The sequence below is a fragment of the Schistocerca gregaria genome, chromosome 4 (genome assembly GCF_023897955.1).
Source record: "Schistocerca gregaria isolate iqSchGreg1 chromosome 4, iqSchGreg1.2, whole genome shotgun sequence".
NCBI lineage: Eukaryota > Metazoa > Arthropoda > Insecta > Orthoptera > Acrididae > Schistocerca > Schistocerca gregaria.
This window is the reverse complement of record NC_064923.1, coordinates 258,854,549-258,872,336: the sequence shown is the minus strand read 5'-3', so window position 1 is coordinate 258,872,336 and position 17,788 is coordinate 258,854,549. Positions and strand designations below refer to the sequence as shown.

Here is a 17,788-nt window from a genome sequence, read left to right as displayed (position 1 = left end):
ATGTTAGATAGATATACCCTCTCAAGCATATCGTTTTCAATGTTTGTTCTCACGCAGAGTGCTCCGCTCTATATCATAGGTGAATTCTAATACACTCCTGGAAATGGAAAAAAGAACACATTGACACCGGTGTGTCAGACACACCATACTTGTTCCGGACACTGCGAGAGGGCTGTACAAGCAATGATCACACGCACGGCACAGCGGACACACCAGGAACGCTGTGTTGGCCGTCGAATGGCGCTAGCTGTGCAGCATTTGTGCACCGCCGCCGTCAGTGTCAGCCAGTTTGCCGTGGCATACGGAGCTCCATCGCAATCTTTAACACTGGTAGCATGCCGCGACAGCGTGGACGTAAACCGTATGTGCAGTTGACGGACTTTGAGCGAGGGCATATAGTGGGCATGCGGGAGGCCGGGTGGACGTACCGCCGAATTGCTCAACACGTGGGGCGTGAGGTCTCCACAGTACATCGATGTTGTCGCCAGTGGTCGGCGGAAGGTGCACGTGCCCGTCGACCTGGGACCGGACCGTAGCGACGCACGGATGCACGCCAAGACCGTAGGATCCTACGCAGTGCCGTAGGGGACCGCACCGCCACTTCCCAGCAAATTAGGGACATTGTTGCTCCTGGGGTATCGGCGAGGACCATTCGCAACCGTCTCCATGAAGCTGGGCTACGGTCCCGCACACCGTTAGGCCGTCTTCCGCTCACGCCCCAACATCGTGCAGCCCGCCTCCAGTGGTGTCGCGACAGGCGTGAATGGAGGGACGAATGGAGACGTGTCGTCTTCAGCGATGAGAGTCGCTTCTGCCTTGGTGCCAATGATGGTCATATGTGTGTTTGGCGCCGTGCAGGTGAGAGCCACAATAAGGACTGCATACGACCGAGGCACACAGGGCCAACACCCGGCATCATGGTGTGGGGAGCGATCTCCTACACTGGCCGTACACCTCTGGTGATCATCGAGGGGACACTGAATAGAGCACGGTACATCCAAACCGTCATCGAACCCATCGTTCTACCATTCCTAGACCGGCAAGGGAACTTGCTGTTCCAACAGGACAATGCACGTCCGCATGTATCCCGTGCCACCCAACGTGCTCTAGAAGGTGTAAGTCAACTACCCTGGCCAGCAAGATCTCCGGATCTGTCCCCCATTGAGCATGTTTGGGACTGGATGAAGCGTCATCTCACGCGGTCTGCATGTCCAGCACGAACGATGGTCCAACTGAGGCGCCATGTGGAAATGGCATGGCAAGCCGTTCCACAGAACTACATCCAGCATTTCTACGATCGTCTCCATGGGAGAATAGCAGCCTGCATTGCTCCTAAAGGTGGATATACAATGTACTAGTGCTGACATTGTGCATGCTCTGTTGCCTGTGTCTATGTGCCTGTCGTTCTGTCAGTGTGATCATGTGATGTATGTGACCCCAGGAATGTGTCAATAAAGTTTCCCCTTCCTGGGACAATGAATTCACGGTGTTCTTATTTCAATTTCCAGGAGTGTAGATCAAATCAAGAAATTAATACCCTTGGTTTAACCAGAACTTCAATCTCAGGAGGGGTTTCTTTGATTGCAACCATATCAATGTCATAATTTTAAAAATCTTATCTAGTTACTGGGATTTTACTCTGGTTATACCCTCAATGTTGAGTAGAAAATTATTTTTGTGTCATGTATTATTGCTGGGGGTGGGGGGCACCCTTGTTTAGGGGTAGTGTCTTTGATTAGCAATCAAAATGTCATGGGGTCCCGGTTCAACCCCAGCAACTTCTTAAATTTAAAATAAAAAAAAAGAAAGAAAGAAAAGAAAGAAAAGAAAAGAAATAATCATCAGTAATGGTGGCCAACGACATCAGAGCACAAGTAGTCAACTTCGTTCTGCGCACAGCCTTGACAAAGATGGTAGAGGAGCCTAATGGGTGGAAAAATCAGCAATAATCAATGGCATGAAGATGCAAGAGGCAATGAAAACCATAGCACTAAAGAAAAATAATGTGTCTCCACAGGGCATGTGGCCTATAACAGAAAAAGTGCCATTTTACAAAAAAATCCCAGATTTGTCCCCCATTCAGATATCTAGGAGGGGACTGCCAGTGGTGATTTGACCATGAGAAAAAGATGGAATGATCAGTGAAGGAATAACATTCTACAAGTCAGAGCAAGGTAGAAAATCTGAAAAGAGGTCACAGACAGAGGATGAAGAGACAGAGAAAGTTACAAAGATATTGAACGTGTAATTCAGTATGTACAGAGAGATGAAACTCTAATAACCATGGGAGACTGGAACATTGTTGCAGGGAAGGGACAGAAGAAAGGGTTATGGGAGAGCGTGGGGTGGCAAGAGAAATGACAGAGGAGAAAGTCTGAGTTCTGCAGGAAATTGCAGATAATAGTGAACACTGCCAAAAATCAAAACAGGAGGAGATGTACTTGGAACAGATTGAAAGCAAACTGTAGAAAGACAGAAGTAATGAAAAGCAGCAGAAGTGAGAACAGTGAGTAACTTAACATCAAACTTGATCAAAGTTGGCAACTTGGTAGGATATGCCTTAAGACATCAGCCAGTAACTTCCATGGTACGAGAGAGAACTAACTATAGAGGGTACATCTGTAAGAAGAAGACAGAGACTGCAAGACATCCAACAAATAACGTAAATTGGAACGAACACATAGGTAATGTTGTGGGTAGAGCAAAACAAAGACTGCGATTCATTTGCAGAACACTTAGAAGGTGCAACAGGTCTACTAAAGAGACTGCTTACACCATGCATGCCCACCCTATTCTGGAGTATTGCTGTGCGGTATGGGATCCGCTGCAGATGGGACTGACAGAAGTCATCGAAAAAGTTCAAAGAAGGGCAGTTCGTTTTGTGTTATTGCGAAACAGGGGAGACAGTGTCACAGACATTATACATGAATTGGAGTGGTAATCATTAAAACAAAGGTGTTTTTCATTGCAACGGGATATTCTCATGAAATTTCAATCAGCAGTTTTCTCCTCTGATTGCAAAAATATTCTGTTGGTATCCATCTACATAGGGAGAAATTATCATACGATAAAATAACAGAAATCAGGGCTCACACAGAAAAATTTAAGTGCTCATTTTTCCTACACACCATTCTAGAGAGGAGCGATAGAGAGAAAGCTTGAAGGTGGTTCATTGAACCCTCTGCCACGCACTTTAATTTGAGTAGCAGAGTAATCACATAGATTTAGATGTAGACATAGGGTGCAGGTATTACTCTAAAATGAAGAGGTTGGTGCAGTAGAGGAATTCATAACAAGCAGCATCAACTAGTCAGGAGACTGAAGACTAAAAAAATCAGGACTGTATAAATTACAGCTCAGCTGAACCACTTTTACAATCGGCAATTAAAACCACTAGGAGTTAATGTATTGGGAAGTGACAGAAATAATTCAAACATCCTTAGACATGATTCTGCAAGATGTACTGTCATCTACTTTACACAATATTCATACTGGTCAGGTCTTCTGAAAATGTATTTGATTTACTTTATGTACACTGCCTCAGGAGATAATTCGGAAAACAAGGAGTGAAAGGTGCAAAATAAGCCACTGCTCAGGTTAATACAATGAGAGATGCTTCTAAAGGCACAACACGCACACACACACAAAGCCTCTTAATTAGTTTACCCACGTGCTGATTCCATTTCAACATGTTATCCTGCTTGACCGCAAATTTCAAACACTGTGCTTCATTTAATGTATGGCCATTTAATGTCAAGCTCTGGTGCCAAAAGGTCAGATTTGGATCAACTTCTCACACTCAGCAAACCACCTTACAGTGTGTGGCTGGACTTACTTCTGGTTCCACTATATTTCTATCCCTCCCCCATTTTCTATTTTATTTGTGGGTGATGCATGAGAATAATGACTGTTGGTAAACCTCAGCATCAGCTCTAGTTTTTTGGGTTTTCTTGTTATGACCATTTTGCGAGATGTTATGGCGCAGGAAGTAAACTGCTCTTCGACTCTTCACAGAGCGTACTCTCTCGCAATTTAAATACTAAATGTGTCTCTGATGCTCAATGCCTCTCCTGCAGCATCAGCCACTGGAGGTTTTTGCGCAACTCTGCAAGGCTCTCATGTGACTGAATGAACCTGTGACCAAATATACAGCTCTTTGTTGGCCTTCTCTCTCTTCCATGATCCAACCTGCTGGATCCCAGACCAATGAGCTATACTCAAGAATCAATCAGGTGTTTTGCAAACCACTTCTTTCCTGGATGAATTACATGGCTCTCAGGATGGCATCGCTTTTTCAATAATTTGTTTCGTGAGGTCATCCCACTTTAGGTCACTCCAGATCGTTACTTCCATATATTTTATGGAAGTTACTGTTTCCAATGATTTGTCATCAATAGTGTAATCGTACAGCACTGGATTTCTTCGCATACTTATTCACAATACATAACATTTATTTATGTTCAGGGTTAACTAATAGTCCCATACCAATCATCACTCCTCTACTTCTCTTCCTGTAATTCATTACTGTCTTCTGGCACCGCTATCTCCTTACAGAAAACCACATTGACATTGAACAGCATGAAGGAGCTTCTGCTGTTATCCGCTAGTTCATTATATATACTGTAAACCTATCATACTTCTTTGAAGTATAGCTGATATTACTTATGTTGATTTTGTTCCATTAAGAAAGACATGTTGACTAGATCTTGAAGAACCCCTGAATTCAGTTACAGATCTGGTCTGATACTCAGTAAGCTCATATCTTGTTCACTAAACAACAGTCCGTAACTGTATCAAATGCATTTCTGAAGTCAAGGAACAGAGAACCAACCTGGACACTGATGTCTAGTGCGCTATGGATCTTGTACATGAGCAGACTGAGCTGAATTTTTTAAGATAATTGTTTGTGGTATCCATGTTGATTTTATAAAGCAGATTTTCATTATCTGAAAACATCATACTACAGGGGCATAAAACATTGTCCATGATTATACAACAGATTTATGTCAGTAACATAGACCTATCACTATATTTGTCTGACTTGCAATCTTTCTTGGAAACAGAAATGACCTACACCTTGTTTCCAGTCACTGGGTACCCTCTATTGTTCTTATGACCAATGATAATATTGTTAGAAGGGGAGGGAGTTTTATCACTAATCTCTGTACAATCATAGGTGTCTCATCTGGCCCAGATACCTTTCAACTATTAAGTACTTGTTGTTGCTTTTCTATTCTGTTATTACTTATTTCAATATCTACCATTTTGGCGTTCAATCTTGGTTGAAGAGAAGAACCATTTTATAACCTTCTGGAAAGAAAGAGTTTCAGAACACCAAATTCGATATTTTTACCTTTTCTTTGTCATCATCTGTTGTGCTAATACAACCACAGAAGAGCTGAATAGATTATTCCAATCTGCTTACTAAATTTACACAAGACCAAAACTCCTTACGTTTTTTACTCAGATCTGGTAGCAAAAGCTTATTTTTCAAGATCACTGAACACTTCTCTCATTGTCCTCCTTACACTCATTTCACTTTGTTCAGCTTTTGTTTATCAGCTAGGCTTTGATTTCACTTAAATCTGTACTGAAGTGCTCTCTGCTTTTGTTGCAACTTCCGAACAGAATTATTTAACCAAGATGGGCCTTTTCAATCATTTAAAACTTTTCTTCGCAAGTAATTGTGTAACGCATATTGAATAATGTTTTCAATTTTCCATGTTTGTGCTATACATCTCCATCATCAGAACTAAATATTTGTCATTGGCGATTGAGATTTATCTGCAACTAGCTGAATACCCGGCATTCCAGTCTTCTATTAGCTCAACTCATCTTTGCCCCTCTCCTTGTCCATCTCCCCTTCCCCCCTCCTGACCAACTCCTCCTCCATCGCCTCCTTCCCATTCTTCCTGTCCATCTCCTCCTCTTTCCTCTTCCTGTCTACTTCCTCCTCTTCCCTTTCACTGCCAATTTTTTTCCTCCTTCGTTCTCTGTCTGCCTGTTTCTCTCCCCTCCTCCCCCCGCCATCTCTGCCACCCCCTAGGGCCTGCTTATCTCCTACAGCCCCTCTCAGTCCATTTGCTTATCCCCCCCCCCCCCGTGTCCATCTGCTCATCTCCCCTCTATCAGTCCATCTTCTCCACCCCCTCACACCATCCAACTCCTCTACACCCCCCCCCCCTCCACACACTCTGTCCACCTCCTCCTTGCTCCTCTATTTGGTCATCCCCTCCTGCTCTTCTCTGTCCACCTGTTCCTACCCCTTCTGTACATCTGCTCCTCCCCCCTCTGTCCATCACTCCTCTCTTCTAACTCCACCCCCTTCTCTTTCTGTCCATCTCCTCATCCCCCTCCCTTTCCATCCCCTCCTCTAAGCTCTCCCTGCCCCTGTCCATCTCCTCCTCTTCCCTTTCTCAAAATTTCCTCTTCCACCTTTCTCAGTCCAACAGCTTCCCCCCCCCCCCCCCCCCCCCACCCCCTCTGCCCATCTCCTCCAGCCCAGAGTCTAGGATATGTTGAAAAATGGTAATTTTGTTGAGAGTTGGCAAACCGACAAGTCTGAATGGCAAATAAAGGTTGTGGGAACAGATTGACATGTAGCATAGACTAATTTTTACACTTGTACCATATTGAAATGCACTTTGCCATCTTTTATTGTATTTTCATTATAAAAACATAGCAAGATAAGTTCAGAATATGTACATTAGACAGTAGTAAAACTGCTATGAGTATTTTATAGTATGATGTGCAGGTACTTTGTATGAACACTTCGAAAAATGCAAGGGGGATCCAATACATAACTTTTGCCAATAAGCTACACTTGACAATTGGTTTTACACCTAAATCACTATGTCACTGAGTACTGAGTGCTCAGACACTGCACAAAAGTGATAACCTCAGTAGTGCATATGTCAACTCTTGCTCTGCAGCTGTCATTCTCTGCAACATTGCAATTAACTGTCATCTAGCAGAAATACAGTTATGATTGGGAGATGGGGTTATACTAGATATGGCCTACACCTGAAAAGGAGAGGGAAAGACAGGTCGGCTGAACTTCTTGCAGGAAATGTATGTGGGGGCCACCATCACACATTGCAAGATCACTGTGGTTACTGGTGCCAGAGGGGCACGTTCTTTACGTTAGAATCAAATTTCAGGGACCCTGTTTCGAAAGAAGTCACATAAAAGAAAAGCCCCACAAGGATGCACAGAAAAGTATGGTTAGCTTATTCCACTAAAATATTAGAGGACTGTGTACAAAGAGCTTCTTGCCTGCTTGCAAAATTTAGAGTAAAAGATAGACATCCTGTGCCTGTCTGAGCACCACATAACCACAGGCTTAGATAAGTTAGGCCTACATATAAAAGATTACAGTCTAGCAGCTTACACATACAGAACTAATATGGCAAAAGGAGGAGTTGTTGCATATATTAAGACAGAACACAAATTCAAAAGCATTGACACAAGTAGATTTTGTAGTGATCAGCACACTTGTGAATTAATGCTGAAAAACAGTTCAGTTTTAATTGTAACAGTATATAGATCCCCACTGGGAAATTTTGAATTATTTATGAGGAACCTGGATTTCTTACTGTGCTGTGTCAGACATCAGCAAGCAGTTAAAAGCCTGTGATTACTTCAATGTAGATTTTCTAAAGGATTCTGATAGGAAAAATGATCTGGAAACCTTATTTGGATCCTATAATTTGCTTTCAGTAGTTAACTTTCCAACACAGGTGGATAAAGACAGTAGGTTCCTAATTAGGGTCGACCGAAGCGTCCAATCGCACCCATCAGTTTTGACCCGTGACGTAAGGCTGTTGTGGTGTGTGACGTCACGACGGCGCGGAATTTAGTTTGAGAGTGTGGCGTGTTTGTAGATGTCATTTTGATGAGATCAGTGGTGCTCTCTGGTGATGTGTTAGGTGATGTTTTTGGTTTAGTTTGCGTCTGTGGCGTGTTTATAAGTGGTGTATTGTTGCACTCAGTGATTCTCTCTGGTGGTGTGTTTATGGGTAGCGCGTTACGTGGTGTATGGGGTTCATTTGCGTTATAGCATTGCACGTGTGTGGTATCTGGACTGTGCTTTCAGCAGAATATTTGTCAGTGAGTTAACGATTTTAGTTTTGTTATTTTGAAGTTATTGTAGTTTTTTTCTGTTCTTCGTGTGTGAATTTTGGTAAATTGCTTTTTTATGTCTTTGGTGGGTATGGATATGACTGACAAGGTCAAAGTTTTTGGTTGTTGGCAATGATAGGGGGCAGTGTGTTGTCTCTAATAAAATTTCTTCAACTATTTGGATTTTTGGATGAAGTTGTGAAACGTTTAGTATGTCGTGAAGAAATGAGGCTTATTAAAGTTACTGCGTCTCGGACCAGGAAGTGGAGATGTCATAAGGATAATAGGTCAAGAGAAGCGTTTGATTCCAATTTTGTTGGTTTGTCGTGTTTTTTGAGGTAGTGATGATTGTGGACGTGGTTGTGGTTTTGGGTTCTATGATTTGGTATTGGTAGTTTCTGTGGACCTACATAGGTCAAGGGAAGTATTCGATTCCAGTGTGTGCTTGTGGCTGTGGGTGTTCCAGTATTGGGAGTTGCTGTTGAGCTGTATGGGTCAAGGGAAGTGTTATTTGTGGGATCGGGAGCTGATGTTGAGCTATATAGGTCAAGGGATGCATTCGATTCCAATTTGTGGGATCGGGAGCTGCTGTTGAGCTATATAGGTCAAGGGAAGTATCCAATTCCAGAGAATATCATTTAACTTTGTCCCCACCCAAAAAACCCCAATTTCCCAGGCTTGTCCCGTTAGTTTCTATAGGTTTTTTGTGGTACGTGTGTGTATTGGTTTTTCAAGGTATTTTCGTGTTTGTGGTCACGTTTACATAATGACGTCATAGACACCGTATTGGAGTCATAGTGTATGGTCGTTTCCGTCATATTTGTGACGTCATGGGTCAAAGCAAACGATTGTAATCAGACACTTCTATATTTACCCTAATTGTTAATGTTTTCTTTGATGGGGCACAAAGCAAGAAAATAACTGTTTACCCAATAACACATGCTCTATCTGATCGTGATGCACAGTTAGTCAGGACAAATGACATAATGCCTTACAGTTTGGATACACCTAAGTGGAAGTCAGTCAAAATCATTAATGACTATAATGACTACAGGGCAAACGTTTTTAAGAGTAGTTTACAAGAAACAACCTGGTATGAAATTTATAAAGAACCAAATCTATTCCATGATAAATTCATTTCAGTATTTGAAAACAGCTTTCCACATAAGCTAATCAGAAGGGACATTAAACAAGTAAAAAACCACGGATCACTTAGAAGATTAAAGTATATTGAGAAAGTAATAGGGAAATGTATCTTTTGGCAAGGACAATCAGAGACCCTGCAGAAGCTGCACACTACAAAAACTACTCAAAATTGCTAAGAAAGGTTATTAAAAATCAAGAAACATGCACATAATGCCCGAGTTAAGGGAATATGGAATATAGTGAAGCAAGAGACAGGACATCAAACCACAGAAGAAGATAACATTACTATCAAACTGAATGGAAGGGTTATAAATGACAAGTCACATATAGCAAATGTATTTAATAATAATTTCTTACACATAGAAGAAAGCATAGGGACCAACAGTTCACATGAAAGATCACAGCAATGTGTTGAAATAACTCTCATAAAATTACATCGTATGAAGTACTATCAACTTCTACTTCTGAAATTAAGAGGGTCATACATTCTCTCAAGAATAAAAGCTCTTCTGGTGTTGATGGTGTTTCCAATAGAGTACTAAAGATTTGCTCCCATATAATAAGTCTACTATTGTCCGAAATATGTAATGCATCACTAACTCAAAGCATTTTTCCAGAGAGACTAAAATATGCCATTGTTAAACTCCTCTTTAAGAAAGGTGGTAAGAGAGAGACATCAGTAACTACTAACCTATTTCACTGCTGACATCATTTTCCAAATTTTTTGAGAAGGTGATGTAGTCAAGAACAATAATATCCTCAGCAAATCACAGTTTGGGTATATGAGAACGCATGCTTTCTCGGCGAATCTTGATGATAAATTCTTCTCGGGTTGACAGCCGAGTCAATGTGTTGTTCTCCAGCAACGTTTCAGCAAGGCCTGAAGATGGCAAGTACGAAACTTTGCTGAAACATTGCTGGAGAACAACGCATTGACTCGGCTGTCAACCCGAGAAGAATTTATCACAGTTTGGGTTTCAGAAGGGTTGCTCTACTGAGAATGCCATTTCCATGTTCGCACTCCAGATACATGCATTAAATAACAAAATAGCACCACAAGGTATTTTCTGCGACCTATCCAAGGCATTTGATTGCGTGAAACATAGTATACTGCTAAATAAATTGAAGTTTTATGGGATTGACAGTATAGCCAACCAATGGATCATGTCATATCTAACCAAAACAATGCAGAAAGTTGTACTTGGTAGCAATTCAACCAACAAAATCCAAGGACCTAATTCTTTCTGGGGAGGAAATGCACATGGGCTTCCCCACGGCTCAATCTTAGATCCACTACTGTCAAATGAACAAGCAAAATTAGTTCTTTTTGCAGATGACAAAAGTATTGCAATCATTCCAAATATGCATACAGAAATTGAAGAAATGGAGAAGAACGTTCTCAAAACTATCATTGACTGGTTTTCTGTGAATGGTCTCACTCTGAATTTCACAAAGAGCACACCATATTCAGTTCTGCACCAGTGATAAGTGTACCATATGATGATTAAATAATACATAGGATCGAAACTTCAAAATTCTTAGGTGTTCATACTGATAAGAATTTAAATACGAAAAAAAAATTTTTGGAATGCCTAAAACAACTTATTTCAGCTAGCTACATTTGCACTTAGAACCATAGCAAATTTTTGAGACAGAAATCAGTAAGCTGACATTTTGCTTATTTTCATTCAGTAATGTCATATGGAATAATGTTCAGGGGTAACATCTTTAAGAAAGAAGGTCTTCATTGCCCAAAAATGTGTTTTAAGAATAATATGTGGTGCTTGCCAACAATCATCTTGTAGACATCTGCTTAAGAAGTTTGGCATTCTCACTACTGCTTCACAGTTTATTTATTCCCTCATGAAGTTTGTTGTAAATAATCCACTACAGTTCAAAATGAACAATGAGGTACATAATTACAATACTAGAAGAAAAAAATGACATTCATTACTCAACATTAAGGTTGTTTTTAGCACAGATAGGAGTGCACAATGCTGCAACAAAAATTTTTGACCACTTACCCAGTGATATAAAAAGTCTAACGGACAGCAAGGTAAAATTTGAAAATAAATTGAAAAAGTTTCTCCTTGACAACTCCTATTCCGCAGAAGAATTTCAATGTTTGTAATGTATAAAAGGTAGTGCGTAGGAATTGGTAACTCAATCTGTATAGCTATGTTGTTTTCACTTCTGAGGAAAAAAAAATATATGGTGATGTTTAAGAGTGCATACAGATGTAAAAAATTAATTTACAATATGAATGTAAAGTGACTAGTTCCACATCATGACAATTTAGTGTGCAAAATGATCCATGGAACGTGAAAGTAACTAACTAATTAACGAACTAACTAACTCTCAACCCTATATTGCTGTATCACTGAACATGTAAGTTGATAACACTTATTCAATAACAAGTGTTTCAGAGTGATAGCTTGAGTCCACAACAGGAATCAAGACATGTTGAGGATGCTCTTGGCAGATGTGTTGCCACTCCTGTAACATATCATGCTCAGAACAGCTTTTACTTACTGTGGAGCTCACAGGCAATACTATTAATGGAATAACACATTGCTGTATATGTTGCACAACTGTTCTGATGAATCAAATGTACTGACATCAGTCATGCTATTTTCTTGGTGCAATAATTTACCAACAGCCATATGTACTATAATTTTTTTTTAGATGAACTACTTATATGCTACCAATTTCAGCATTACACTGATGCATCCTCAGGCCCCACATGTCATAGTCGTTTAATCACTATACATGGAAAGAGCCATATAACTGGATCCTTGAATCAAATTGCTATGCAACAGCTCTTGGTGGCCAGGTGACACAGGCTATGATGTGTGGGGCCTGAAGGTGGCATCAATGTAATGCCAAAACTGGTAGCTTATAAGAAGTTCATAAAATAAATTTCTACAATACATACGGCTGTTTGTAAATTATTGCATCAAGAAATACATGCCAGCCATTGTCCCACAGTCCATAATGGATCAACGAAGATCAGTCATGCTATGTCGAACTGACAAGTATTTTGTACAGTTTGAGCACTTTTGAAGTTGGAACAGTCCTCAGTTACTGTGTTTTACTGTTTCACTATTCCATTTCATACGTGCCATTCAATGTTGTACATTCCAGTTAACTTTCATCAGAAGCTATATATTTTGAATTAAATTTTTCAGACAGTGAATGCAATGGTTTATATACTAGTGGCAGAAAATCGCATACTGGTATATAAAAACTCAACCGACACAACAACAACGCGCCCATCTTCATTCTCCTCCACTGTTCAAGACTTAAGAAGCATGTCCAAAAATGCAATCAAGTCTGGAAAGAATGGTCTAAAATATTATATAATAGTTGGGTTCCTCATGAAATAGTAATGCACTTCCCGAAATATACGCAGAGGATAATATTCAGCAGTGATGCAAGACCTGCACTAACGAAAATATTAAGTTCAGATAGAGTCCGTTTGAAATTTACATAATATCTTCTCCATTACGCTTTGGGAAACAATAAACTGCGATATCAGAAACAATTATACGCTACTAGAAATGTACCTGATGCTAATACAGTGCATGTCGCGTCAAAAACGTAATTTAGAGTGAGTACACAAAAAACATTTATTACCTGTTCTTCCGAAGTCTTAGTTGGATAATTTTCATCATCGTAACGTTCTCTCACAATATCGTCGAAGGGTCTAATATTTACTGACATTATACAAAATCTAGTTCATACCTTACTCTCACGCATATTTCAAATTTTTGTTACACCTTCACACATACCCCTCAATTTGCCCTCCACCACAGATAACATGAAACATGGGAATGTGTACAAGGCGAATGTGTTGACGAACCAAAGTACATCTGAACGAAGATTGATCCTCCTCAGGCGCCAAAAATTTGTTGTGTTGTAACGCTGCCATACATATCACAGTGATTTGCAGAACGTAGAACTCTACCGTAAACGGTTCAAGACGCTTTTTTGTGTCGCTTTGCTGCCTGCTGCAGGCTCACCAGATCTGTTTTCGCAACTAAACGTTGTAAGCAGCTGCCTTCTTAGACCGATCGCTGTATTCTTTGATCTTAACTTTCCAAAAATACGTGCGACCCCGATATATTTCAATAAATTCAGTTATGAGCCCCTATCCATTTTAGAATTCAGTATGCACCCGAGGACAAGAACAGTACTCTCAAAGAACAACTGACTGAAACATGTTTCGCGCTAAGTTTTGCGGTGATTTCCTGTCACCACGCTACCATTCGCTTGCGCACATGCAGTTGAAGAATTTTATTCAAACCTTCAACTCAAAGGTTTTCGTAGACTCATGTTGTTGTTGTGGTCTTCAGTCCTGAGACTGGTTTGATGCAGCTCTCCATGCTACTCTATCCTGTGCAAGCTTCTTCATCTCCCAGTACATACTGCAACCTACATTCTCTTCTTGTCCAACCTATTTATCGTCCATGATTCACTTCCATACATGGCTACACTACAGACAAATATAAATAGACTCATATCCTAGCAAATATGCGGTTCTCACGCTACGATTTGTTTGTGCGGGTCTAATGTTGATGACACGTAATTTGTTTACTCTTTTCTTAACGATCTACACGTGAGTGATATGTAGGTGATTGTAGTATATTCGCATATTCCTCACTTAAAGTTGGTTGTTGAAATTTTTTAAGAAGGCTTTCTCTGGATAGTTTTTGTCATCTTCAAGAGCCTGCCAGTTCAGTTTACTTGGCACCTTTGTGATTGATTGCAATGAGTCAAACACATCTTGGGCCATTCAGGCTGCCCTTCTTTGTATACTATACGTTCAATAACAGTAACACTTGTTAGTCCTATATGATTAAGCAGTCTCTCTTGTAGATTACATATTCCTAGTATCTTACCAATGAATCGAAGTCTGCCACCGTCTTTACCTTTCATGCTGACTGTGAGTCCTTTGATGGTCAGAAAGAGGACGAGGGGGGGGGGGGGGGTGAGGCGAACGAGGGGGGAGGGGAGAGGAGCCACCTAGAAGACATTATAACTCGTTAAATCGGTGCATGGCTGTAAACAGGGAAGTTAATAGAAATAATAAATTTGGGCAATAAGCAATCCGCTCTGCTACTGTGGCATCACCAAGGAACAGTGCCTTCACTTGCAGGCAGTCGGAAAAAGTGATTCGATGAAGTTTCTGACGAAGAACATTGTTCCTCTCAGCAATTTTAAATGTAAATTGCTGTTTTGCTGCTAAAATATTAATTTCAAGAGTGTCATTTTCGACTGTAGACTTATGCCCTGCACGTCAGTAACAGATAAAGTCACATATGTATTTTGTCGTTTGCTCACCTTTTAATTCGAACCGTTGACTTAAATGTTCAGGAACTTGAAAAACGTTAACATAATGACTAAAGTGTATAACCATGCCTTATAGAAAACAAAGCGATTCACCATTCCGTCAATGACGACGATTTTTTTTAATTAATACGGTAATGTAAGTAATTAAATAGAGAGGATATAAAATGTAGACTGGCAATGGCAAGGAAAGAGTTTCTGAAGAAGAGAAATTTGTTAACATCGAGTATAGATTTAAGTGTCAGGAAGTCATTTCTGAAAGTATTTGTATGGAGTGTAGCCATGTATGGAAGTGAAACATGGACGATAAATAGTCTGGACAAGAAGAGAATAGAAGCTTTCGAAATGTGGTGCTACAGAAGAATGCTGAAGATTAGATGGGTAGATCCCATAACTAATGAGGAAGTATTGAATCGGATTGGAGAGAAGAGCAGTTTGTGGCACAACTTGACCAGAAGAAGGGATCGGTTGGTAGGACATGTTCTGAGGCATCAAGGGATCACCAATTTCGTATTGGAGGGCACCGTGGAGGGTAAAAATCGTAGAGGGAGACCAAGAGATGACTACACCAAGCAGATTCAGAAGGATGTAGGTTGCAGTAGGTACTGGGAGATGAAGAAGCTTGCACAGGATAGAGTAGCATGGAGAACTGCATCAAACCAGTCTCAGGACTGAAGACCACAACAACAACAACAACAACGGTAATGTATTTGGCCTTAACCGTGAGTACGCTATTTACCCTGTAACAGTTAAAACTGTAGTTTCTTTAACTTAAGACATGAACATACAGTACAGTAAATATGCCGAACTCTGGCATTGTCTGTCATGTCATACTACGAAATAATTGTGGATGGTGTTTTAAGAATAAGAAAACAGCGACCCCTTGCACTTATCGATTTATTTTGCTCTTGACCGATTTCAGTCATTTTATTTGTCAAAAGACAAGAGTGTTAACACAGATGCATTAAGTGTATGTCATAATCACTTATTGTATGTTGCAACAGCACTGTAAGTACAGCATTTCCTGTGGAAGGTGTTTAGAAATAGGATTACATACATGTCATTACAGGCCAGGAGCTACACTGCCTGCATTTCAGTTGTGTCGTAAATAGAAGTTCCCGCAAAACATTTAATTACCAAAATTTTTTTTCAAATGGTCGCTATTACAAGGATAAATATCTCGTTCTTCTTAATCGAGGGAAGGTGCTTGTGGTTTTCTTACCTAGTTTATGACAACAGCAAGAAGGATGAATGTTAGTGTTCTGTAGTAACTTTTATTATTTCCGGTTGAATAGGGGGCAGCCACTTAGTTGGGATCATACACAAGTTTGTAAACACATTCCTTTCTCACAATAAGTTGTTGCACCCATTTATACGTGCAACTTTAATTCAAACTTGCTTGTTCTTTTAAGCTACTTCTCTGAATGTTCAAGCACTAATGCTAAGCAAAGTACATGACAGAAGTGTAGCTGTCTTATTCCGTAAACTGATCGAATCTAACCGAAAGTTGCTGATATAACCAGGTTCTTGGAAATTACAGACCTGTACTGCTAATTTTGGTTTGCTACAGAATCCTTGAACATATTCTCATTTCGAATATAATAAATTTTCCTGAGACAAAGAAGTTTAGGTCCCTTGGAAGTATTTTAGAAAGTTATCGCTCGTGCGAAACTCAGCTTGACCTTTTCTCACATTATATACTGTGAACTACTGATGAAGGACGACAGGCAAAGTCCATATTTTACTATTTCTGGAAAGCATTTGACACTGTGCCCAATTGCAGGCTGTTAACGAAGGTATGATCATATGAAACAGGTTTCACAGGTATGAGAATGGTGTAGAATACAGTACTTTGTCCTCGACAGCGAGTGTTCATCAGAGACAAGAGTATCGTCAGGTGTGCCCCATTGAAGAGTGATAGGACGCTGTTGTTCTCTATATACATAACTGATTTGGCAGACATGGTGGGAACATTCTGCAGCTGTTTGCTGATGATGCTGTGGTGTGCGGTAAGGTGTCGAAGCTGATGGGCTGTAAGATGATACAAGATGACATAGACAAAATTTTTAGCTGGTGTGATGAATGGCACCTAGCTTTAAATGTGGAAAAAGTAAATGAATGCGGATGAGTACAAAAGACAAACGCGCTATGTTAGGATACAACATTAGTATTCTCCTGCTTGACACAGTCTTGTCATTTAAATATCATGTCTCAGAACATGTAATACCAACCGATGTTAACAAATTTCTCTTCTTCAGAAACTCTTTCCTTGCCATTGCCAGTCTGCATTTTATATCCTCTCTACTTCGACCATCATCAGTTATTTTGCTCCCCAAATAGCAAAACTCCTTTACTACTTTAAGTATTTCATTTCCTAATCTACTTCCCTCAGCATCACCCAACTTAATTCGACTACATTGCATTATCCTCGTTTTGCTTTTGTTGATGTTCATCTTATATCCTCCTTTCAAGACACTGTCCATTCCATTCAACTGCTCTTCCAAGTCCTTTGCTGTCTCTGAGAGAATTACGATGTCATCGGTGAACCTCAAAATTTTTATATCTTCTCCATGGATTTTAATACCTACTCCAAACTTTTCTTTTGTTTCCTTTACTACTTGCTCAATATACCGATTGAATAGCACCGCGGAGAGGCTACAACCCTGTCTCACTTCCTTCCCAACCGCAGCTTACCTTTCATGCCCCTCGACTCTTATAACTGCCATTTGCTTTCTGTACAAATTGTAAATAGCCTTTCGCTCCCTGTATTTTACCCCTGCCACTTTCAGAATTTGAAAGAGAGTATTCCAGTCAATATTGTCAAAAGCTTTCTCTAAGTCTACAAATGCTAGAAACGTAGGTTTGCCTTTCCTTAATCTTTCTTCTAAGATAAGTCGTAAGGTCAGTATTGCCTCACGTGTTCCAGTATTTCTACGGAATCCAAACTGATCTTCCCTGAGGTCGGCTTCTACTAGTTTTTCCATTCGTCTGTAAAGAATCTGCGTTAGTATTTTGCAGCTGTGACTTATTAAACTATTAGTTCCGTAATTTTCACATCTGTCAACACCTGCTTTCTTTGGAATTGGAATTATTATATTCTTCTTGAAGTCTGAGAGTATTTCGCCTGTTTCATAAATCTTACTCCGAAAGAACAGATACCATCGGTGACCAA

General features: G+C 40.3%; 1 protein-coding gene across 1 annotated transcript in view; it reads right to left on the bottom strand.

Annotated features, from left to right (window-relative positions):
* The window catches only part of LOC126266676 (protein farnesyltransferase subunit beta), an 85,908-nt gene extending 72,339 nt beyond the window's left edge, over nt 1-13,569 (bottom strand). Inside the window, exon 1 of the mRNA XM_049971098.1 lies at nt 12,904-13,569. Within this exon, the coding sequence (XP_049827055.1) occupies nt 12,904-12,990 (87 nt within the window). The 5' untranslated portion in view covers nt 12,991-13,569. The remainder of the gene's footprint in view (nt 1-12,903) is intronic.
* Nucleotides 13,570-17,788: the final 4,219 nt, after the last annotated feature.